Source organism: Manacus vitellinus, unplaced genomic scaffold, assembly GCF_001715985.3.
Source record: "Manacus vitellinus isolate BGI_N305 unplaced genomic scaffold, ASM171598v3 scaffold_2_pilon, whole genome shotgun sequence".
Lineage (NCBI taxonomy): Eukaryota > Metazoa > Chordata > Aves > Passeriformes > Pipridae > Manacus > Manacus vitellinus.
Window position 1 is genome coordinate 32,225,652 of NW_021940208.1, and position 25,396 is coordinate 32,251,047.

The 25,396-nt window shown below is 41.6% G+C and overlaps 1 protein-coding gene across 3 annotated transcripts in view; it reads left to right on the top strand.

Annotated features, from left to right (window-relative positions):
* Positions 1-5,581: 5,581 nt before the first annotated feature.
* Positions 5,582-25,396, top strand: part of WDFY2 (WD repeat and FYVE domain containing 2) — a 73,634-nt gene continuing 53,819 nt past the window's right edge. For all 3 annotated transcript variants that reach the window (XR_001920487.2, XR_001920488.2, XM_018071152.2), the window contains exon 1: positions 5,582-5,829. Coding sequence is in view for 1 of the 3 variants with exons in the window: in XM_018071152.2 (XP_017926641.1) it covers positions 5,693-5,829 (137 nt within the window). In the remaining 2 variants the exon portion in view is untranslated. The remainder of the gene's footprint in view (positions 5,830-25,396) is intronic.

Here is a 25,396-nt window from a genome sequence, read left to right on the forward strand (position 1 = left end):
AGGCCCATGTGTAGTAAAGGTGAGAAAATTTAAAAAAAAGCTAAAAGACAAAAGTATAAAAGTTATTGTAAGAAAAAGTTCCTTGATATTCCCTGGATATTTTCTTAATTGCACACTTTAGTTGAAAGAAAAGGAAATACTTCAAAGCTTTCATGTAGTTCATGAATTATGTAAGAGAAATTTATTTACCTTTCAAGCAGGTTACATAGGTGATTTTAATGCATTTTCCAGATACAAAAATGTGTTTACTGATGATACTTCATGATCCTTCAATATCATAGAGGGAAGGAAGATTTAGGGAAGAAAAAAACAAGTTCTGAAGTCCTGAGGCCTAGAAAAATGCAAGAATAATGAGCTTAGAAGAATTAGTGGTCAGAAAGTTCTACCAAAAAGACAGTGAATTAAATTACAGAGTTTTTTTTACAGCAAGTTGGGAGCCCAGAATGTGAGTAATACTATAGCAGGATCAATGAGGACAAAGGAAACAGCAATAAGACTGCATACAATGCCAGAATTGCTTATGGGGCAAAATGTATGAGCCAAAAGTTCTCATTTGCAGCCCACACACTGACACAGCATCCCTTTTTTTGTTCTCACATGTTCACAGTCAGTTACAAAGCCAACAGCACTTGCATGGCAGCTAAAAATGAGTGTATATCTTCTTGATAAGTTGCTACACAGTAATACTGCCATGCATATTTTTTAATGCTAATCTTTTTCTCCATAACTTTGACCCAGAGCAGATCCAAGCTCTGTTTATGATAGATCCTCTTTTCTGGATCCCTGCATAAATTGAAACTAAGGAAAAGTAGAAAAAACCTGTCACAATTAGCATGCAGGGCAGTATACTATTTATTGTGTGACTGATAAATACCTGGAGCAAAATAAGGAGCAGTGATTAAATTTGAGTGTGCATTTTTGTAACAAGTTTCATATTTTTAAGCAAGAACATTTTGGTACTCCATGAAGATGCCTTTCTATATAAAGAGCTCATTTATATTTGTTTCCCACATGCTTCCAAGAATGATGTAGCATCTGAAACTAAAAATATGTTTCAGTTACTATCTTATGAAGGCTGTCACTGATGACAAAACAGGAGAAGGAGAGAATTTTAAGCATGAATTTTTGCATTTCCATAGAAGTACAGATGTAGAAGAAACTGTAAATCCCACATATTGTAAAGCGGGAAAACATTTAGTTTACAAACAAGCAGAGAAGAAAAGCATAAGAGTAAAACACTACTGTATTCAATGGCTATTGGGAGGCAGCTCTACTTGTTGCCGAGTGGTTTTACCTTTTTTATGTGGCTGTCTTTTTTGTACATAAGTTTTTTGGTTTTACACGGGTGATTGAGGAAGAGGCCTCAGAAGCTGAAATCTGGCTTGCTGTCAACAGAGAAATTTTAAATTTAAGCACTGAATCAGTCAAGGTGCAGTTTTGCTCCCACAGTAGTTCCCTTCTTGCAGAGTGGGAGCAACTAGAATCAGATTACTTAATGGCTTCAAAGGGCATATGTTGAATAGTTCAAGCCTAAAAATGAATCACCATAAACCAGTTTTTCTTTATTAAAGGCCTGGTTTGGGGACTTTAAATATTACTCTCATTATTGTTGAGCACTTTGTAAAAGGGCTGTTTTATATAGCATCCACAAAGAGGCCAAACTGTTTATTAAATTGTCCTACACGTACTCAGTGGCCCCAGTGCTTGCCAGTTTTAGCTGAAAGGTATGAGGCATGTCACTTATGTTTCCAGATCATGTAATGATCATAATTTTGCAGAAAAGTACAGTCACACCAGAACAGAACATATTGCTCGACGTTTTGGTCAAGGGATTTCACATCCTCTTGTAATAAGAGTAACAACTTCGCAGACAGGAGTATCTAAACACCAGGCTGAGAGCACAGCTGGGGACCCTTCAGATCCCTCCTCTCTGGTCCGACCCTCCCATCTTGCTGGTCGGGATTCTCTCCTGCTTGTTTGAACTGTCACAGAAGATGTGATTACACAGATGTGGTTTTTTGAAACAAATTTAGTTTGTAAAACTTAGAAGAATCTCACTCTGATATACCAAAATAAATAAAGACATAAAAAACCAATCCCAAACCCAACCAACCAAACAGAAGATGGAGCCAGAGAGCAGTTTTTAAAGCAAATTGCCAAAGATGAGGAATTCGGTTTGCTCCAACTCCTAAACTCCAAACAAGACTGCAGATGAGAAACTGGAGAAAGTCTTCCAAGGCTCTGGTGCAGTATGAGGGCATGGAAAGAGGCTCTGCTGTGTGTGAATGCATCAGTCCAAAACAGCACAGCTTCCTTCTTGAGGTGGTCTGTCCTCACCCCGCACATGAATACGAAGGCCACTATTACTGCTCTTAGGCAGGCAGCCTAATTCTGCTCTATCCAAATCAAAAGAGTGAAAGTCAACCTGCATCAAGGATATAAAGGCCAAAACTAACAGACATTTCATTTACCACGGTGTCATGCCAAAATGTAGAGTAAAAGAAATGACACTAAGAAAGGAAGATGAGGTAATATTAATTCATTTTGCATTTTTCAGCTTGTTTTTCACTCTGTATTACTGATGGATATACTTTTCCAAGAACGTTCAGATAATCCAAGCATACCTAGTAGCCACACTTCTTACTGATTCAGAATTTATGTTAACAAGAAAAAGATCCTTTAGAGGGTGTTGTCATATAAATTTTCTTCCATGTAAGTTTTGCAATTTCCTGCAAAAAGCAAATACCAGAGGAGCATCTAATAATTCTCAATCCTACAATTTTTTTTTAATCCAGAAAAAGAACTGAATAAGATTGCTTTTCTTGGCTTCAAATTCAGTTACTAAGTTGTCTTGCTTTCAGTCCTAGCAATATTTTTAATCCATGCAATCTGACCTGAAAGCTATGACAGATAATGAAAAAAGATCTTCTAGGAAGTATTTATAAGATTTATTTCCTTATTTTTTTCCCTTTACACAGGGAAAAACTTTTCTACACTACCCTAATTTTGCTTCTGTAGATACTCATTAAACTTGATGTCTACAGCAATTCTAACTTTGTCTGAACTGTCATGCAAGACATGATTAGCTGCTTTTTAAAACAAATGTAGTTTGTAAAACTTCTAACTAAAGTATTTTTGTCCATTAGTTTTTGTCATTATAGGAAAACTGTTTTTTAAAAGTTTTTGATGGTATTGTCTGTGACAGTGGTAGATCTAGTCTTATTGGTAATTTCAATGCCTTTTCCACCATCACAACAATACCCTTTTAGCCTGTCAGGTAAAATGGAGGATGAAGCTTCAGGTTCTCACTTTGAAATCTTTCTATTTCTTCTTTGCTTCCCTTCCTCCTCTCACCAGGTTTCCATCCATTACTTTTTCTTCCCTCAGTCATAATAAAATTGCTTCTGTGTGCAATAATTTCCCAACAATATTTCCCCATCTCATCAGGGAGAGTAGAGCAGTGACCTCAAGTTTGCCCACCTGGTAAAATCGTGGACTAGACCTCAGGACACCTTTCTATTATTCAAGTATTTTCTGGGTTTTGCAGAGGAAATCACTATTACAGATAAGCTTTAAAAAATGCCCTTAAGAATTTTATCTTGAATGGCTGCTGGATCCTCGCTTGCATTGTGTTGTCCTTTTTTTTTTCCTTCCCCTCTCCCTAAAAGGTAACTTATTTCTGAAGATCAAACACTTACATGAAGCATATATTTGATTTCAGCATATTATTATTTGACTTTGGTCCAAAATGCATGCCCACCTATCAGTGTTTTCCTCCAAAGGTCTTAAACCTTGAAGGACTAGTTGGACCTGAAATTTTTTAAGAACATAGGAAAGATAAGGTTAAAAGGGAAATGTGATGTTTCAATAGGCAATTAAAGAAGATCCAGCTGATTTGGGGGATATGGAGGACCTAGTTCCAGTCCTGTGACCCACAGCTTTGCCTATCAAGACATTTGTTTTCTCAACTACTTTCTTCCTCAAAAGTGTGTTTGGAAAAAAGTATTCTGGGTCTCCCAAGAGCCTGTAGCCTGTTGTCTCCAACATATGCTCAGCCCCTTATTATCTATCAGTGATGCACAGTGCCTAATCTCAAATGCAACTGCAAAGTCAGCAGACCTTGCCAGACTTCAGTTGTAAAAGACAATTTTAGGTACATGTCCATTCTGAAGACTATCAAGCATGTCATAATCTTCAAAGAATATCTCGCTCCTCACCAAGTAGTGCGACAAGCATTTTTATCTGTAGGTCTAACCTAGGACTGCAGGATCATCCATACCAGTAAGAAGGTGGGGTCTTTGCCTCTTTAGTAGTAGTTCCCATCTAAGAATTACGAGAAAGAGATGTTATCTAATCCGATCACACATCCTTAGGGAAATAGTATGAGACTGCCGATTCACTTCCTATAAGATGTTACATAAGCCTTTGGCTGTTGCTGACCAGACCTTTCCCTCTACACTTATGAACATCTCATAGTTTAGTTGAGAAACCTTAAATGTCTTGCTGTGGTCCTGCAGATACTGCTTTTTTAGTATAACAGAGATTACTAATATCTTGAAATTTTAGTTTTTGTCCCAAGCACTTAACAATATCTTTCCTCTGTTGCCTACATCTACTACATAGGCAACATGAGTGTGAGTGGGCAATCAGGATTTGTTCTATAGTTGATGCTGCTGCATGTTACTCCTGCAGATAAATTAAACTCCTGATCGTGGATATTTTCATACCTGATATTTTTCATGGAGAACTGCTGCTCATTGGCTTAGTGTGGGTAAATTTAGAGTTACAGCTGAAATAACACTTTCCAATCTGCTGACAACTTCTGCGATGTAGGACAACATGTTCAGACATTGAGCATGATTTTCCATAATCTTTGGAGACAGATTATGAAAGTTTGGCATATGCCTCAGGAAGAAGTTGCCTTTTCACTGGCTTTAGAACAGAGCTCTGGGCAAATTATCTCACTTTCTCAGACCTCGGTGAACCTGTCCGGAAAAGAGAGTGAAGAGTAGCCTCTTGATGAAAATGAGCTGCTGGAAGTCAGTGTCGTTTCCCTTAGGAATAAGCTGTCTGAAGGTGAATTTCTGATGCCGTCGCGTTGCAGCCCTGCTGCCAGCCCTGCCTTCCTGCGCCCCTGTCTAACATAGCAGTAGAAATCTCGTATTTACCTTCAGTTCCAAGAAAAATTCAGATAGCAAAATGTAAACAGAGGGAAGCAGACGCCCCTCTGTTTAATCTTTTTTTCGCCAAGCGGCCACCGCAGTGCGGCCGCGGGACGGACCGCTCGGCAGCAGCACCGTGCCGACAGATGATACCCGGGCATTGCTCGGGAGCGGGACTCGCTCGCCGGGCTGCCCCCAGAGGACAGCCCGCAGCCTGGGAGGGTGGCCATGGCAGGAGATGTGTGGTTGAACCCCCGCCTAACCGAAGGATTCCCCTCGTGAAGGCGCGGCGCCGCAACCCCTGTCAGCGACATGGCGCAGCTGCCGCCATTTCCACCCCCAGGCCCCAGAGCCCCGCCCGGCCCGGCCTGCTCGGGGGCGGTGCGCCGCCGCCCGCGCTGGTTCCTGATTTCCCAGGGAGAGCCCGGCTCCGGCAAGTCCCTCCTCCGCCTCGGCGGTGCGGGCCGCCTCCCTCCCCTCCCCTCCGGCCGTAAGCCTCCTCCGGCGCAGCGGCGGTGCCCGCCGGCCCCATGGCGGCGGAGCCCCAGCCCAAGGCGCTGACTCGCAAGCCTCTCCTGCTCAACAAGGTGGAGGGCTCGCAGGAGGTGGTGAACATGGCAGCGATAGTGCCCAAGGAGGACGGGGTCATCAGCGTCTCCGAGGACAGGTACTGGGAGTGGGCGTCCAGAGGTTCTGGGGGCCGCGGTGATGGTCTGTTCCCTTCCCAGCACCGCTCGCCGGCACTGGTGGCAGTGGGGGACCCGGGCGGCGGGGTCCCGGGTGGTGCCCCACCACCACCATCACCGACGAGCGGTGCTGGGAGGGGACGGGTCCTGCCGTGGTGGTTCACCACCACCGCCGGCGAGTGATGGTGGTGACAGACCAGCAGCGTCTGTGACGGGACTGTACACTCCACCACCGGAGCCTGGGCAAGCGTCAGGGTGCCGGTGGTCCAGCATGGGGACATTGGTTTAGGCAGCTACATCAGGTCCTGGAGGGGAAGAAGCTTGGAGCAGGAGTCTCCAGCCTGGTGTCCCCCTTCTCCACCGTAGTATGGGTCAGGGCAGCGACTGGGCTGGAACGCTGCTAAAACTTGCAGGACTTGAGTGACTTTTCTTGACGTGGGTAAAATGGGATTTGAGATCCCCTTCATCACAAGGGTAGAGAGATCTTTGTCCTTGCCTAAAGATTGCGGTGGCATTGACCAGAATAGTAGTTTTGGTTCCCGTTTCCCCTCTCCAAACGTTTCTTTGTAATTGTTAAAAAATACCATGTATCAGCGATAAGATCTTGAAGTTAAATCCCATGTAAAGCTGCCAAAGAGGAGAATGCTTTCAGGCCGTTTAGCAGGGCCGTGTAGGGTCTGAGGCTGCCCAGAGGCAACTCTGTCTCTTCTGAAAGATCTCAGACTTAATTCAGCCCTGCAGCTGGAGCTTCAAAACTCTTCAAAACAGATTTTTACTTTAACGGCTTGTTTTTCTTGTGATGGCCATAAATATTACTTTAAGTGGATTTTCTTCACAACTCAGGTGCACGGTGTAACCTGTGTCCTAAGATTGGAAGACACAGTGTGTCAGTGTTTGGATAACCAAGGGTATTTTGATGGACTGTTTCTCATGGAATTGAGTGTCTGCTTTTCTGTGTCTGTGAGCTTTCTGAAATACAGTCAATCAGTCAATATTTCTTTCATTTTGTCTTTGTCCCCCCTGTGACTTAGTTTTTAGCTAACTGCCAAATATGTGCAAATTTAAGATCATTTAAGTTCACCTAGGCTGAGGTCTCCAAGTGAACTCATGCCTTGTAGCAAGAGGAACTAAGATACTTAAACAAGTACGCTGTCAAAGGGACTTTAAGCAGACTTTTACATTACTATGTACTCACGATTTTATTGTCTTTACACTTTTTATGTATTTGATGTGATGTTGAACAAAGCTTGAGCTTGTTTTGGTTCATTGTAGCTTGTTAGGCTTACTTGGCCAATTCTTTTTACCTCTAAGAAGGTATTCCTGAAATTCGTTTCCTCTCATATAAGTGTCTCTCTCAATCTCTGCCTCTCCCCCTACCTTAGAAAAAAATAAGTAACTTTACTTGTTGATAATAGGTTGATGCTCCAGGCTGATATTTCTGTGTAGAGAAAGGGATTGATCAGACATATTTGTTTTCACTGGTAACTGATACTGAAACAAACAGTGAAGAAGAAGCCAGGGGTTTCACACTAAGAAACTCCCTAGTTCATGAGCACCACCCTCATCCTTCCCATCCCACAGCAAATCCCTGGTGTAAGTCGGTTAAGTCCTGCTTGCTGATGAAAGTGGGTATAGAAATCTTCTGCTAGAGTTGCTGATAGATGTCTAAAGTTTTGCTGGTGATATAGGATAGCTCTACAGACATTAAAGTACTGGAGTAAGTCTGGAGGTTCTGGAGGCTGTTTTCTGTTTCAAGGCATTAACCAGGTAATGTGCTTGCTTGTGGGGCTGTTTTGCAGTGTCCTTGAGATGCTGTAAACTGTGATCCTGCCTTTTATTTCTTTAGGCATGAAGACGCTGGTTGATGGCTCTTTCTTTCATTTTCTGCCTGCATTAGCATTTTTATTGTAATTAAAAGGTTAAGAGTCTAAGACTTATTTGAAAGGAATAGCAGACTGGGAGTCTAATTTGGAGATTTTAGGATACCTGGGGCTAAAGCATAATTTACCAGACTTTCAATACCTGTGTATTATGATTAGGCTTGTGCAGATTCTTATGGTAAGTTTTCGTTCTGGTAAATTGCCTTCTAGTGTTGGTGTTGACTTGGTTGTTTAATGGTTTTGGAATGTGAAGGACTTTTAGAGCATCCTAGAAACTGCAAAGGACTGTGTTGTGGAGATATTATCTGTCTCTTTACTTGTTAGCCAAATAAGTGAGTTTCATCCATGTTTCCCAGCCTGTGATATGCACTGCTCATATGAGAAATGTTCTGAAACTTCTGCAGAGAACTTCAGCTGAATGACTCACCACCTCCAGCATTTACTTCAGGTTGGGACATCTTCTGTAGATGAAGGAAAAATTGTTTTGCTGGCTAATGACTGAACATATCATTATTGAAGTTGCTGGTAGTCTTAGCATATGCAACAGCTAGGTATCACTTTAAAGGCTTCCTTTGCTGCATGATGTGGCCTTATACCCCTAAACATGAGCTAGCTTGGTCTCTGGTGTTAATTTTGTATGGCACTAATGGTTTTATCTGGTTTTAAACAACACGGAAGTGGTTTCAGCTATAGCTTGCAGACATAGTCATGCATTATACAGCCCTGAATCGTATTTGTAGCACATGCATGCACATATTTGAAAAAAAATTAAATGAAAACTGAGTAATAATAGAGGGTGTGGTTATTCCTCATAAAAAGTGGCACAGAGGGGAAAAAGTACAAATCTCAGGGGGGTTACATATTTAAGTAGGTTATCTAAACTTTACATACTCTGCAAGGTTGGAGTTTCTTTTTAGTGTGTGTCATCTGTATGCTCTACAGATTTTCTCTTCTGAATCATGATCAGTCATGTTAATTGAGTGATGTGTATTGTGTCCTAATCTTAGTGGGTTTTCTTATTCCTTACTCGGGCAAAATAGACTGAGCCTCTATGTACAATACCGCTGGTGTGTATAGGGAGGGATAAGGTATTTTGTATTTTTCTTCTAGGGAAAGGAATGCACCTGTCTAGGCAGGTGGGAGTTAAAGTAGTGGCAACATTTGTTATCCAAGAATGTATAAATCTGATGCAGGATGGCTCTAAGAAAGAAGTTATTAACTTTCATCCATGCTCTTTCACCTGCCAGTAAACGTGTGGAATTAACAGACATATGTAGCCTAACATAGAGTGTCTTGATTGATCAATAGCATTGAATGCCCATGTGAAGCTAAAGTGGGATTTCCCTAAAGTGCACAGCTGACCCTAAGTTGTCATCTGTTCCTCTGTATTAAAAGCATGTGCTACTATTTCAAAATTGCTGAGAGTCCTTGTCTTTTGTTGCCTTCAGAGGGAGATGCGGTTGTTGGGCATGTCTGAAAAGTAGGTCACTGGCATGTCAAGTTCAGACATATCTAACTCTATGCTCCAGAGAAGATTTAGTGTCATTAATCTTACCTGGGCATGGGGATACAGTGGGACAAGTGCACTGACTCACCCAGCTTTCAGTGCAAGCAGTTCTGATTGATGTTGACAAACTTCTGTGTTTCTCAAGAGCCTGCCAGTGATGTGAGTGGTAATTCAGATGGGTGTCTGATGTGCTGATCGTGTGTCACCGTGAAAGACTAGCAGGAGGGGGCTGGGTGTGTCGTGGTAAACCTGCACTTTGCCACTAGCCGTCTTTTTACCGCTAGCTGTATTGTAGGTGAGGAAAGCTTAGACATGGGCTGGTGTAAGTAGCTTTCCTGGTAATTATGAACTCTGGTCTATGCCCTTTTTCGAGTGGGAGTTCTGTGCTCACTTCCATGCTACAGACCTTGTAAATTGTATATCAAATGTAAGTGTTGCAGTCAAGAACTGTTCTCCCTAAAGTATTCACAAGAAGTAAAAGTTTTCATAGCCAACTGAAAATTGTCAAAATCCTTTGTTTTTAAAAAATGGGCATTCTAGTCTCTTAGAAGGTGACAAGACCTAGGAGAAAAATATTTATGCCATAGGTTTTTTATATTTTCTTTTTGAATAAGGGAGTAGAGACCTTTGTCTTCACTACCTTGTATCATCTTAAGTTCCTTTTGAACTCAGATGTCTCAGCTTCTTTGTATGGATCACTGTATAAACAGTGTCTTCATCTCACATAGAGGAAACTGTGCAGAGCTTGTGTTCCTAGGTTTGCTTTACAGTTTGAGGTTTCTAAATACAGATGTGCACTTAAGCTGTTGTTCAAGACTTGTCTTCTACACATGCTAAATAGCAGGTTTTTAAAGGGGCACAAAAAATTAAAGTCCATCTCGTGTAAATGAAATATCTTTGCTAAACTAGTGGTGAACTAGGCATGGGAATGTGCATATGTGACAAGAAATGTGGGACTTGTCTTTGGCTTCCTGCTGACATGCCTTCTGGCCTGGAGAACTGTGATCTTTCCACCCTTAAGTATATCAAAAGCAATCTTTTTTTCCTTGTGGTTTTCTTGTCCAGATCCAGAACATTAAGCATATAGCATTATAGTTCATGCCTGTGAAAAACCTCCAATGGAAATGTGGGATTCTTTACAGAATGCTGCATTCAGGCAGGGTGTGAGGAACTGCAGAACCTTGGTAAACTCTCTGGGTTTCCTTTCTTCTATGGTGGAGTCGTAGAAAGTGATTGCTTTGCCCAGCAGTGTGGTTGCAGTACAGGTCTGTAATTCTTATTTAAGCACAAGGTTATGTCGCTGATACCTGCTGTGCCTTGTATGTGGCTGTTGCTTCACAGCAGAAGTGCAGGTGGCGTGAGAGCTGATTTTGATACTGTTTGTGTATGTTCATTGGTCTAAGCCTGTAGGTTTCACACCCCGTGATTGCAGCATGAGCAGTAGCTCAAGCAGTGCAGGAGGTGTGGATGCTCTTCACAGGTGTAAGAAGACTTGTCCCTTCCTTGAGGTTTTTTAAATTTTGATAAAAATTTCTGTCACTGATAAAGTTGTTGAAAGGAAATGAAGAGACCTATTGCTGTAGATGCAACTTAGTTGCTCTGGTTTTTTTTAAGCTAAATTTTTTAGATATGTTGTAATTTGATGACTGCGTTTGGAATAAAGGTCAGGGTGGAGGTTAGTGCTGGCTGAGTGAAAGAAGTGGATGCTGGCAAGAGGTTTAAGACAGAAGATCCAAAAGCACTTGGAATCAGACATTGTTGCAGATGTTGAAAAGTAACTGTTCCTGATTTGACTAACATGTACCCTGCTGAGATGCCAAAATGTGAGACTAGCACATAAAATGTCTCGCTCAATGCTTGTTGGGAATGATAAACTCCACTTAGTAACTTGTGGGAGACTTGCAATGTTTTGTTTTGTGGTTTGCGTGGGGCTTTTTGTTTTTGTGGGGGGTTTTTTTGTTTGTTTGTTTGGGTTTTTTGTAATTTTTTTGGAAGGGGGAAGGTTTTTTTTTGTTTGGGGTTTTTTGTTGGTGGTGGTTTTTTTCTGTTTTGTTTTCTTGTAACCTTCTGTGCCATCAGAATATGACTTGTTGAAGTTTGTCAGAGCTTGTATATCCCTTGCCTTGCAACGTTCTCCCATGTGTGTCAGTTAAAGGTTTAAAGCACAAACATTTAATCTTATCTTTCTGATTTGAGCTTTCCTGCAACTACTAGCTCATGTAGGTCAATGCACAAATTAGTGGAACTCCTGAGGTTGTATTAAGTTCATGCCTTAACTGCAAGATGACAGCTGCAAAAATGTGCTATGGCATGACTTGGACCACAGGTTGTACAGACCCAGCTTCAGCAGTGTATCAAAATAGAGTGGAACATTAGGTGCTTTAGCATTTAGAGTTAGAGGTGCAGTGCATTTTACCCACCTCTCTGTTTAAGAGGTTATTCTTTATATAAAAGATGTAGGTGAATGTATCTTATCATACAAGGATTATTTGGAATAACAAGAGCTACTTAATACACCTTCAGTTTGCCTCATGGTAGCCTCTTTTTCTACCAGCTGCTGAACACTGTTCTTGCGTTGCAGCAAGTTTTGGAATGGTGCATCTGCTTCCCATATTAACCAGTTCTCATTTTTCTTCTTGTCTTCCCTGACCCCATCTTAATTTCCCTGGCATCTGCTTACACAGAGGCTGGATCTTTCATCAGTGTGTCTCATGTCTGTCAGGCTTGGTGACCTTCCCCTGCAGTCTCTCCAGTTTTGCAGCTGAACAATGCTTCTTGCCAAGAGGGGACTGCACAATGCCACCTCTGTGTGTGGGCCTGCAGACCCTGGAAGAAAAACAAATGCCAGTTACAGAGCACATGCAGTACAGAAATGGCATATAAGCAAAAATGTACCGATGCAGGAAACTTAATTATTTACTTCCTCAAGCTAAAGATGTCTAGAGGAGGCAGAGGTGCTGCAACATTAAACAGCCTCAAAACCTTAAACTAAAGGAATTGCAACACTTCTGAAGCTACCAGGCTAGTTAAGTAAAGCTGGCCTTTCATTGAGGGCCACTTAGCAGAGTGAAGGTATCAAATAAAATGTGACATTGTAGCACAATAGAAATATGTCAATAGCTCATTTGATCTACCTTATAGTATTTTGTTTACTAAGACAGACTCTTTTTTCTTTCCCTCTGTCCAGCTGCACTGGTTTCTGCTGGGCATCTACTGACAGTGATCTGTGCACAAATTTCCAAGCTACATCTTTCTATGTGATAATACATGAAAGAGAACTGCAGGGAAGTGGCATGAGTTTTGTAAAATGCTGTTTGTAATAGCCCTGACAGAAGTCAGAATATACATAGCAGCTCAGAGATGGAATAGAAAGGAGAGAATGGGAGGACACAGTGTAGGCACGTGGGTGCTTCCGTGCTCAGGAGCTTTGAAAGCTTCTTAAATGATGTGCAATGCCCTAAGGAGAGCAACTGGAAGAGCATTCACATAAAAGCACCCCTGAAGCTGTGTTTAATTGCTTTGCCTGTGGTGCTTTATCACACACTGGCCAAATATGAGTGGTTTTATATAAAACTGTCAGTATCTGCATGAATTTGCCCAGGGATTTGATAAGAATTGCAGTAGTCCCTACTGTAGTCTGTGGCAAGGCCAGGAGCAAGAAAAAACACATGTGTTTCCCTTCTGCATACGGTGTGAGGGAGTGATGGTGCTGCTGGATGCGGCAGGGTGGGATGGGGCACCCTGGGAGGGAATGGGAGCAGCGGCTGTGGGGTACTGAAAATAGCCACACAGAGTGGGACGCGTCCTGTTCCGGCAGAGCCTTGTCCTGCATGGGTCATTTTAGGAAAGAGAAAATAAAACTTCTCTCTATATACTTTTGTGAGATAAAGAAATGACACAAATGGGAAAACTGTAAAACCAAAATACATGCAAGAGTGGCAAGTGTCTGACCAAGCAGGTTGGACAAGTGGTTGGAACAAGCCTGAAGGAAAAGGACAATTTCATGAAAGGAGAAGTAGAAGAGGGCAAGTTTATCAGTCAACCCTCCAGGGAGGGAGCTTTACATAATCATAAAACCATATGCATCTCTGGGGGTTCTTCATATGTCACAGTCTGTGTGCCTGATGGCTTAGAACTGTGCATAAATAATGGCCAAAATGGATATTTGGCTATCAGAAGGTGAATAATAAATTTTACAAATTAGACTGTGCCCAAATTATAGATGGACAAAATATGTCCTTCATCCTCATGAGAGGGAGAACAGTTGTGGAGGCTGGCTTAAAAGAAGTAGTGTTTTAATTTTACTCTTAGTCAGACTGCAGGAAATAGTGTTGTGTAACTAACCTTGGCCAGACTTTGAACATATGGGCTTTGCTTGTCACACCATGTGTATTCACCACTTCAATTAAGTTTTTCGGGGAACTCTTAAGGTTTTGAGCACTGAATCGAAGGCGATGCCAAGGCACAGTTCTGGCTAGAAGAGCACTGCTGTACTGCTGCCAAGTTTACTGAAAAGTTTTGTCTAACATTGTCTTTTGTTCTCCAAGTCCTGTACCATTCCCTATTACTGTGAGGTAAAAGATCAGTGTACTTAACAGGTTTTTGCAATGACAATAGTGATCGATCAGCCCCAGAAGGCAGTGCTTTTGACCTTTACAAGTCTGTAATCATGGTCTCCTGAGGAGTTGAGTCCTGCGGAGAGAAATCTGAGAAAAGGCTGTCCTAATGTGAAGTGGCCTATTTTGCCACCAGGTTGAATTATTTGGATTCAGGTGATAGAGCAAGTACAGTGCTGTCTTGAAGGGATAAGGAGAGGAGGTCCATGCCTGTATTTAGAACGTGACAGATAATGAGATTTTGCACCTCCAGCAGTGAGTACAAATTTGAAAAATTTACCTTTGGCTTCGAATTCACTTATAATAGGAAATAAAGGCTTAATTGTATTCTTAAGCGAGAGGTGCATCTGCCCTGTGAAATACTTTGGGCCTTAAAGTAAACAGCTTTTTTTTTTTCTTAAAGCTCTAATAAAGCCTAATCACGAATGGGTGCTAAAGCTTTTATTTTAGCTTAAAAGGTAATGAGGTATAGTGAAAATATAATTACATTAGTGCAATGAAATGCATGCTAGAGGATGGGAGATGAGAGGGTTTTGGTGTTGATTCAGAGCAGTGGTACGTATCCTGGTACAGTGGTTTCAAGGTTTAGAAGTACCAAAGTCTCTGTCTTCCAGACTATTAACTTATCTCTGGTTTGAAATAAAAAAGCATATAAACAATGACAGAAAAAGGAAATCCAGTAGATTTATTGTGATGTAAGATAAGATGAAATAGGAGAGCACTGAAAATTAGTCTATTCTGTTGCTTTCCTTGTCACTGGTTAGCCTTTCTGTGCCAGTACAGCAAAGCTTATCTTATCTATGTCTCCTCTGATTTGGATGCTTTTCCGAGAACATCTACACTGATCTTCTTGCAGATGCCATCTGGCATTGCATGGTCAAGTGATGAACTAAATATTCTGTAAGGTATTTGTCTATATGCATGTTTCTAGGCCAGTTTATTAATACAAAGATCCAGAAGGTATTGTCTTTTCATTTAAACAAATGCCCGTTATCTCAGAAAACCATGTAATGTAGTCCCTTTTAAGAGACAGGTCCCCATTAAGTACTTTGCCTTCTTTCCAACATACATACACTTTAGGAATCTGCTGTGAAACTGGAAATGATGGCCTACATTTTGTTTGTAACTAGTTTGCACTCATTTTGCTTATGTACTGAATTATCCTTACTTCACCTTTTCTTCTTGATCTTTACCGTTATTAAGCTGTATCTTCTCATTTCTATACTCCACCCCTTTTTTCTCATTTGATACAGAGAAACTCTGCCCCTCCTCTCAGCTCTGTGTTTTGCTAGAGCAAATGTGGGCTATGGAGTCATCCACCCTATGAGTGTTTCAAATTGATGTTTCAAAGGCTTCATGTTTTGCAGCACCATGTGCATTCGATGGGATAGAAAGAAAGTAGGATTTCCAAGGAGGTGCTTTCTGCTTTGATGGTAAGGACATAGCCTGTGGTCCAGCCTAGCTTCTACTGCATGTAAGGTTGACTAAAGACAACTGCAGCATTCTAGTGGCAGGGAAGGTCTCCACACATCTTGGCTGGACTTACGAATCATGCCTTTGCTTCACTGGCTGTTTCAGCAGCTGTACCAACAATAAACTGTTGTCATGGGCTGATTGCACTTCTGCAATTACTGGAAGGCAAATAGGAAAGCTCATGCCTGTGCTGTGTTCCAACATCAGACATATAGCCCTTGTGCCTGTTCTTGTCCCGTTGGTCCCATTGCTTCAAACTCCTGTGGCACAGGAGTCCTTGGTCAGGCAGCAGCCTCCGTGTAGCCTGCTTTTTGCTGTCCAGGAGATTAAGGGAAAGTGGAAGAGTCTTTGCTGAAGAGTCCCACATTTGGCTTCTAGAGATGAATGTTCTCTATGCTTTTAATATACCATAGGAACAGTTTATGCTGTCATAGGCAGAAGCAGATACTGATATAAACTAAATATCTAAGTAATGCAGTGCAGTAGTACTTATATGGGGAAAAGTGGACTACAGTAGTCTCAACATTAATTGTGCTGAGGGAGGAGGGTGAAAACATAATGTATCTATCAAGTCAAAATTGACACCTTTGCCTTTATTGTACCCTAGGCCTGGAGTGAAGTTATTTAATTACTGGAATTGAGAAGTTAATACTTTTTGCTGCAGTGAATTGATAAATTTTATTCTATTCCCCTGACCCCTTTGTCCTATTCAGTCGAAATAACTATAGTTAAGCCCCAAAAGTGCATTTTGCATCTACCAGAGACTTGCCTGGACCATTTTGTGGGCTGCCTTAGCAGCTTAGACTTTTAGTGCCGTCTGATGAGCAAAAGCCTGTCTGGTAGTACCTCAGATTTTCTAGGTTGTGTTGCATCTGAAGTCAGGAGTAATAGGAGTTTTTGAGACTGCATTAGCTGGTGTTGGCGGCTAAGAATGGACGTATGCTGGATTTCTTTAGGCAGGAGAAAACTGGAGAAGCAGCTAGTTTAAGAGTATCAACTGCGATGGCTGGTAGATCACTGTATTTGGCACAGTGTGTTACATACAGAGATTGGTTACACAATGTATAGGCACTAATCCATTTCCAAAGAAGAGTGAAGTCTTTTCCTTTCAGGAAATGAGTCAGACTTCATAAGCGAATCTCTTCTTGCTAACTTCAGGAACTGCCAGTAAATGAGTGGGAATAGATGAATCCATCATCATGCTTTCAAAATATCAACTGGTAAATGATCCTTCCAGACTTCCAGCAGAGACATCAGCTCAGATCCATACAAACACTGAAATTCTAGGTTCATATTCTGATCCCTCTTGTTGCTAGGTTTATTTGTAGCCAAAAAGCAAAAGCATATAAAATTTTTGAGAGCTTGCTGTGGCGCTTGGAGTCCTGTAGCAGTCTGATCTGTGACACACCGACAGATGAGGAGCCCTGTTGAGTGGGATGGACTGTTGAAGAGGCCTTCTCTCAGTCTTGCTGCAGGCAGGATTTCTGCAGATATTGCTCTGGGGGAACATTTGTGACCTCTGTTGTTTGACATTCCATATTTCGCTTTGTACAGTCTTTATGGTTGCTAATATTGTTGGAGAGCACATGAGCAGGAGAAAGGGAGGAAATCCTTCAGTAGTTTGTACCACTAATTCAGGTTCCAAAGTGTTGGGTTTGCAGTGGAAGATTAAAAGCAAAGATGGAGGATTTTTTGTTAAACAAGAAATGCTATAAACGCTGGTGGTCATGATCCTTCAGTTTCCAGCAATAAAAATTTCCTCAAATACTGTCACTAACCTGTATTATACACCAGAGAAAGTAGGGAAAGGGAGCTATGAATGTACTGATTGTTTAAAAAAGATTTACATGCTGTAGTGGCTGAAAAATGCATGAACTTTATCTGAATTCTGAAAGCTTCTCTGTGATTTCAGATGCTTTTACTCCTTTTCCTCCTCTTTGGTAGATAAGAGAGAAGCTTGGTAAGCATTTCCTTAATACGTTTTTGTGACCAGGAAACCAAGCCAAGAAGTTTCCACCCCCAGCTAGTTTCATCCACAACATCCTTTTGATCACAGCTTATATTCATCCTTCTGAAAACCTGATGACCTGTTTTTCGAGGAATCAGGAATGAACATCGTCTGATTTTTGCAATGCATGAACACACCTGAATGGATGGCCCAAGGACTGCAGGTATTGAGGTCACCAGCAGGAAGCATGGATAAACCTAAAAAATGGCTTGGTCTGCCTCAATCAGTGTGTCCCCATGGTCTTTCCTTTGCTCTAAAACACAACTTGTGTTCACATGCACTTTTTGACATGAACAGACATTTTTATATGGTTTTAAGAGCAAATTCTTTTAGAGAAAAGTGTAGTTGTTAATCAGCTCTTAAGCACAAAGCCTGAAATATTAACTCTGTAGGCTAGTGTTTTGTATACAAAATGATACGGGAGAAGCAGATAAATAACCATTTTGACAAAAATTCTGGAGGTGGGAAAGGCAAATGACATGAGTAATTGCTTAGTGATCTGTGTTCGAGTATTTTGCATGCGGATTAAAAAGTGCAAACAATGGTTTCAAAAAGCAGTGTGCACATGTATTGACACCTCAAACTCAATGGTCTTTTTCCAGAAATAAATAATACTGCCTGTGTTTGCAGGCAGGCTCCTAATTTGCAAGCTGGTCATTGTGATACTCTGAAGCATTATCCTGGCAATGGTTGTCTTTTTGTTTTGAGATTCATTTCCCTTTATTGCTGTGTATGATAACTCTAAGCCAAAAAATAGTGTTTATCCAATTGTTGGCCAACACCATTACACTGACCTCAGGCTAATAAAAATGAAGAATGGAAAGTGGGAAAGTATGGATCACCTTGAAATAGTATTGCAGTGTACAATGTAACAAGAAAGAAGAGCTCTTATGAGCAGAAACAGCAAACTCCTTGTTGTTCACACTTTCCAGTTGTTTTAGACAAGCCCAGTATTGCACAGGGTGGCATATGTAGGGCAGACTTCAGTGGGACCAGTAGTTCCCTTTTTTTCCTGGCTGCGTGATCCAGCTGGGAGAAATGCGCAGTTGAACCCATGGCCAATTGCTATAATGACTGTACTTCTAATAAATAGCATGAGAGTGTGTTTTCAAGCATGGGTATCTGGCTGGCTGTACTGTGTGGTTGTTGGTATCAGGAACTGTTCTTGCCAATTTGCACAGCATCAAACAGTCCCCAGAGTGTTTGTCTGGGCTTGGGAATCAGCTTGTACCAGGAACTGTTTGCAGTACATAGCTTGGATGCAGCTACTGGTTTCTATGCCAGGTGGCCTCATGGCCACAGACTGGTCCCAGGCCTTTGCTATTAATGTAGGTATGTTTCAAATCTCTGGAGCACCCAGATCATGTGGCTATTCCTGCTGGTGGGATGTCAGACTGCCTATGGGAAATTGGTTCTGTGATTTAAAAAAAACAAACAACCAAACAACAGAACAACTAGTTCACTGGTTTAAATAAGACACAGCCCTTAAAACCAGTCTGCCTGTAAACATTTCTGCTGGTTGGATATCTGTAACAATAAATTTAAAGAGCCTGAATTTGAGAACAGAAGTTGTTTGAGATTCTTAAGGTAACTTTAACCAGATGTCCAGAGGAGGACAGGCCTCCCAGGGCCCCAGCGCTGAGCAGAAATGCATGTGCTGCCAAATTCCTGTGTGTGACATTGGCCAGTGATCTGCAGGGCTGCAACCAGGGCTGGAACCCAACTAGAGCACTGTCACACTCTGGGGCCAAGTCCTCCGGTCAGACCCCTGTGTTCACTTCCTGCACCACTGAAGGCCCAAGCATTGGACCTGCAATTGATGTGAATACACCTTCTCATATTCCCCAATAGCTGATAGATAATTTTTCTCCATGAGCCTTTGTTTCTAACACCCAGGGTTGTATCTTTGGCTGGTTTGAGTGGAACACTGCATGTCCTGTAGGGTCTGAGAGATGGGACACAGATGCTTCCTTACATGCCAGCTTGTTCCCTGTTTACACCATCCTGGGGTGGCATCATTTCAGTGGGCTTGATGTCATTGCAGATGCGCTGGGCCTGCTAGTAAAAGAGCCCAGATTCGTTCTAATAAGTGTAACAGTCCCTCCACTGTTTCAGACCACATGAAAGCTTTGATCCTGTATTTTTCGAAGTAATAGTACAATGCTAAGATGTAGTAATGACCAGTTTTGAAATACAAGTCACTAATCATCTGCCCCTTTGAAACATAGACAGTTGGGCGTTACGTGCTGAAGAGAGAATTCTTCAGCAGGGTGATCCAAATCTAGAACTTGGACAAGGTCAAGGAAGTCCTGAGGCCCTCTACAGTGAGGTTTTACCTAAACATTTCATCTTTGAAAAGGCCTTCAGTCATGAAAATGACATTTGTGCTCCTTTCAATTCCTAAAATACTTGAAATAAGCTGGGCATACAGTTACCACAGACCTTACTCTAGGCATTGTTTTCCACCCGTACATTTGGTGTTTCTGCCAAATGATTATAGAAAACTCAAATAGGATATGTAAGTTGTATCAAAACTTCGAGGTGGACAGAGCATAAGAAACTTTCATTTCCTAGTAAAACAGGAACCAGGAAGAGGAAATGGACTGCTTCAATAGCTTGTGAGCTTCTCTACCTAAGAAGATCAACTTCAGGTACAATAATTAAATGAATCTTCAAAGCACGTTTTCAATAGAAAGTATTTTACAGCTAGAGATGCCTGCTCTGCAGCTATCACATAGGTCTTTCTGCATTGTCCAGTCTACCTGCCACTGATAGTGTAACAGAAGTTGCGTATGCTGTTGGGACAAAGTCTTGTGGGAAGAAAGTCTCTTTTCCCTAATCTTACAGTTTTTGTAGAAGCTGTTTCCATTTGAGTATCTGGTTGGCAACTCACATGATATTTATTTCAGTCCTTCTCCTTTTTTTTTTCCCTTCTCCTTTACCCACTGTTGCAGGGACAGTGATTTGTCTGTCTCCTGTTAGGAAGCTTGCTTTTGCTTCAATATATAAACAAACATCAAAATTGTCATGACTGGTTTCATCCTGCTCCAGTGTCATTTGAGAGTTTTGCTGGTGACTTTGAGAGCAGGATCAGATGAGTGTTTTGAAAGTGCAGGTGATATTTGCATTACTAGAGGAGTGCATCTATGGCTGCTGTGGTAGGCAGAAGGATGATAGATATCCCTTAGGTATCACTTCCACAGTAATTGGAATGGGGCAGTGACAGAGTTGGAAAATATGTGTTGGATGTAGCATCATTGTTCTGACACTCCTTGCGTGGTGGTTCCCTGTGACAGTTGTGTTCTGTTTCTGAGCTTGGCCCAAGTTGCTAAGTTAGGTTTTGTGTCTTGGAGCCACGCTTGTCTGTCTTTTACAGCATGTTATTGTTCCCTCTTGGATCGTGAGGGAATTTATATATTCTAATTAGTTTCTTGCCTGGAGTGTCTTGTTGTAGGAACATTTTGTTTTCTATGAAAAGTTTCTTGTTAGTTTTTAGTATTACTCTAACTGTTCTCAGGATGGTTGGTCTGAAATTATCCTCTGATACAGATCCTCTGATACCGAGGAAGTCGTGTCAGAGTATTTTAGCCCAGCTCTAAGTTGTTATAAGATTATGATTGCCTTTTTAAGGCACCAGAGGATCGAGAAAGCAAAAAAACTTCCTTAAAATCATATGTACCTTGAATACCCAGGACATAAGAGTTTTACAACAATCTTTATTGCATTTTTCTACAAAATCTGCTGCTTTTGCTTTACCACAAGATTGCACTTTCTTACTTTGGATACAAATAGAAATTCTGCTTGGCCTCCATTGCATAAAATCTTATGGAAACAACAATTTTAACCATGTAGTGAGAGAGAGAAGCATATTTGGAGTCAATTAAACTTAAATTATGAATAACTATCAATTATGCAGAAGTAACAAAAATAAACAGAACAAGATGTCTGACTTAGTTCTCCTTCCTGTAAAACTAAATTGATATTCTTTTCTGAAATCAGAGTGACAGTGGTATTGCCATTTGGCAAGGTATTATGGTTATGTATTATCTGAAAAAATTAGGGTCATGGGAAAAAACCAGCTGCTAAAGCTGAAAGTTGAAAAGGAAAGGTTTCCTTGTAGGGTGAAAGAATGGGAAGAATGTGTGATTATCCATCCTGCCTTCAGAGAAATTTGCTTCTTGTTCAGTTGGTGCATATCCAGTCTTGATGCTATCAAAAAAATGTAACTGTTACATCTTTGATAAGCCTGTTTAGTGGTGAGTTGCTATAATTTAGCAGGTACAGGTGATTTCTGAGCCTACTACTGGGGAGAAAATGGCCAGTGTTCGTCCTACCAAGGGACCTGGCACCAATTGTTTACGTAGTTGCTTCCCTTCCAAACCCCACTCCAGACTCATGTTTGAGATGAGATTCTGAGGAGGGTAGTGCCAATCCCCTCATGCTCAGGAGATCTTTTAACCTGCCATCTTCTCCTAGTTGAGTCCTTTTTATAGTTAATCTGTTAAGTAGTAAAAATAGGTGTCTGAAGTCTGGAAGCATGGGGGCCAAGCACTCCATGCTAAATTTCATGAGTTTGTGGTGTGCTGTTGGGAACTAGGTGAACTACTATCAGACCTTTGTGATGCAGTCATCATCACTTTGTATAAGAAGAAAGGTATTAAATCAGACTGTTCAAATTACCATGATATTACTCTGCTCTCCATTGCTGGCAAAATCCTTTTGAACAGACTAATACCCACTATAGCAGAAGGAATTCTACCTGAAAGCCAATGTGATTTCAGAACCAACAGGAGTATCACAGACATGGTATTTGTTCTCAGACAACTGCAAGAGAAGTGTAGGGAACAGAACAAAGGTCTCTGTGTAACCTTTGTTGACCTCACCAAGGTTTTCGATACTGTAAGCAGAAAAGGTCTATGGTAGATTTTGGAACGTTTAGGTTGTCCCCTCATATTCCTTAAAATGATCATCTTACTTCATGAGGATCAGCACAGCCAAGTCAGATATGGCAATGCACTTTCTGAACCCTTTCTAATTACCAATGGTGTGAAACAAGGCTGCGTTCTTGCACCAACCCTATTCACAATGTTTTTCAGCATGATGCTCCAAAGGGCCACTGCAGACCTCGATGATCAGGACGGTATCTACATTCAATATCGTACTGATGGAAGCCTTTTCAACCTAAGGCAACTGAAGGCCCACACTAAGACCTTAAACCATCTTGTCCGGGAGGTGCTTTATGCTGATGACCCCGCCCTCGTCACCCACATAGAAGCAGCTCTGCAGTGTTTAACATCCTGCTTTGCTGAGGCTGCTGAGCTCTTTGGGCTGGAAGTCAGCTTAAAGAAGACAGAAGTTCTCTATCAACTGGCACCTCAGGAAGTCTTCCATCATCCCCATATCACCATTGGCCAATCAGAGCTCAAATCAGTCCAGCAGTTTAATTACCTAGGTAGCCTCATCTCCTCGGACGGTAAGATCAACGGAGAGATAGACAACAGGTTAGCAAAGGCATATAGTGCTTTTGGAAAACTCCATAAAAGAGTTTGGCGAAATAAACACCTGAAGAAAAGTACCAAGATCAGTGTTTACAGAGCCATTGTGCTGTCCACTCTTTTATATGGGTCCGAATCATGGGTCATCTACCGCCACCACCTGAAACTCTTAGAACACTTCCATCAATGCTGCCTCCGTACAATCCTAAACATCCACTGGTCAGATTATGTGACCAATGCATCTGTTCTAGAACAAGCAGCAGTTACGAGTATTGAGGCCATGTTGCTGAGAACTCAGCTGTGTTGGGCAGGACACATCTCAAGGATGAAGGACCACCACCTCCCTAAGATCCTGCTTTATGGTGAACTTGCCACCGGCTGCCGCAAGAGAGGAGCCCCGAAGAAAAGATACAAGGACTCCCTGAAACAACATCTCAACCTTGGCCATATTGATCCTCATCACTGGTCTACTCTGGCCTCCAATGGGGAGGTCTGGAGACGCACTATCTATAACGCTGCTGCTTCCTTTGAGAACGCACGCAGGATCACTCTCGAGGAGAAAAGACAACGCAGAAAGAATCGTGTCTTGCCGATACCATCCAAGGAGTCTTTCTGCTGTGCCTTTTGCAACCAGACTTGTCTATCTCGCATTGGCCTTTTTAGCCACCAGCGTGCTTGTAGCAAATGTGGGTAGAGCCCTTCCCAAATCTTCATTTGCGAAGCCTAGCTATGATGATGATGATGAAAAATAGGTGTCATGAGGCAAAAGTTTGGGATCCAGGTGCTTAGGCAGTCCAAGGTAGGATTGCAAGGGCGTGTTGGGGCCTGAGGAAGATGTGGGATTTCACACACCTTTTTGGCATTCTGTGTCGGTTGGCTTTCACTGTGGTGTTTAATGAGAGTCCTATCTTTTAGTACATACCTCTTTAGTGGAAGGAGTGCTTCCTGTGCACTTACCTGAGACCTGCTGGTGTTTAGTATCATTGTCCTAAGTTCTCTTGTGGAACTGGATCATGATGCTGCTTTCTCTATGTGTCTAGGGTTGATTTAGAAGCATCTTAAACACATGGGTTTTATATTTGACTAATATTAATGTTTTGTAAATATTCCCTAAACAGGACCATTCTGTGTGTTTGTTTATTCAAAAGCTAAGCTGCTTCGAACAGAAAAATGTTTTATTCTAGAGACCCAGTAATAACTTGACTCAAGTTGCAGAAGAAAAGAGAATAGGAATTTGTTAAGAACCAGAGCTGAGACTTGAAACTTTCCATGAGCACTGCAGAGGAAGCCCAACTGAAGTGGAGCTTTTTCTCTTCCTGAAAAAATGCACAAATTTTGCAGTGTGCAGTTGGGAAAAAGATCACTTGACATTGAATTCAGATAGCCTGCATTGGTCATGACTTCCTTTTTCAAACTATTTTTTTTCTCTGCTTATTTCACAGAGATAGGTAATGAACTTTGTTTGTCTTAAATGCCAAAACTGATTCCTGTCTGTTAAGAGAAAACTAATGGATTTAGTGTCCCAAGTAGGAGAGCAAGAACTTTGTATCTGTGAGGTATCAAGGTAAGTGCAAGTGCACAGTCTGGAGAAGCCTTAATGTGGGAAATATTTTCCATGCCACATGCAGGGAAGTGCTCAGCTGTCAAGTGCAGCTGTAAGAGTTTTCACTGCCATATCTGTCACCAGGCTGCTTCATAGATGCAAAATGCGGAACTGAACTTCTCCCTTCATCCTGGTGAAGGACAGTGCGCATGCACAAAGCTGCCCTCATACCACAGTAATTGGGGTGACAGGAGAGTGTTGGGGTTTGAAGGGTTTGTCTTCAGCCTGTTACCTCCATTTGGATATACCTGTTATTACCAAAACACTGTGCTGTTTGAGTTTTCTTGTCTCAGATGTTCACTGACATCACTACTGCAGACTATCATTTATACTTTATAACCTGTTCCCTACTGCTTATTCTTCCCATTCATGCTTTACCTCTAACACAACTCCTCTCAATTCATTCTTTCATTTCCATACCTTCCTGCTTATTAATTCTTTCGGTGACCCTCTTATCAATTTGGAATTCAAAAAAGGCAGGCTGTCTCCTTCCTGTCTGAACTTGGAGCAACTGCATATCCTTGCCTAATGCTGAATGATGTTAAATACCAATATCCAACAGTCATCTGATATGAGAGTGAAATGGGGCAGCTTAGATCAGGAAAATCACTAGAAATTGGTGAAAACCACCTTGCACATTGGTAATGTAAAAGGCATTTGTTGTGTTTATCTGTTTTTATCTGCCAGGTGTTGCCTTCTGAAAACCCGAAATACCCACTGTGGTTTAGCAGCAATCCATAGTAATTCCCAGTTTATTACTAGATTTTTTTAAACATGTTTAAATATTATTGAAATGCATTGAATTGTTTTGAGTAATTGGGAGGCATCAGATATTCACTCTCTCAGGCATGGAAGAGTCAACTGGGATGCTACAAGCAGTAGAGAAAGGGAGATGAAATGGGAAGAGTTTCTTGCCTTTGCAGTGGGATGAAGGGAACGGCAATATTTGCTTTTGCCTCGCTGCTT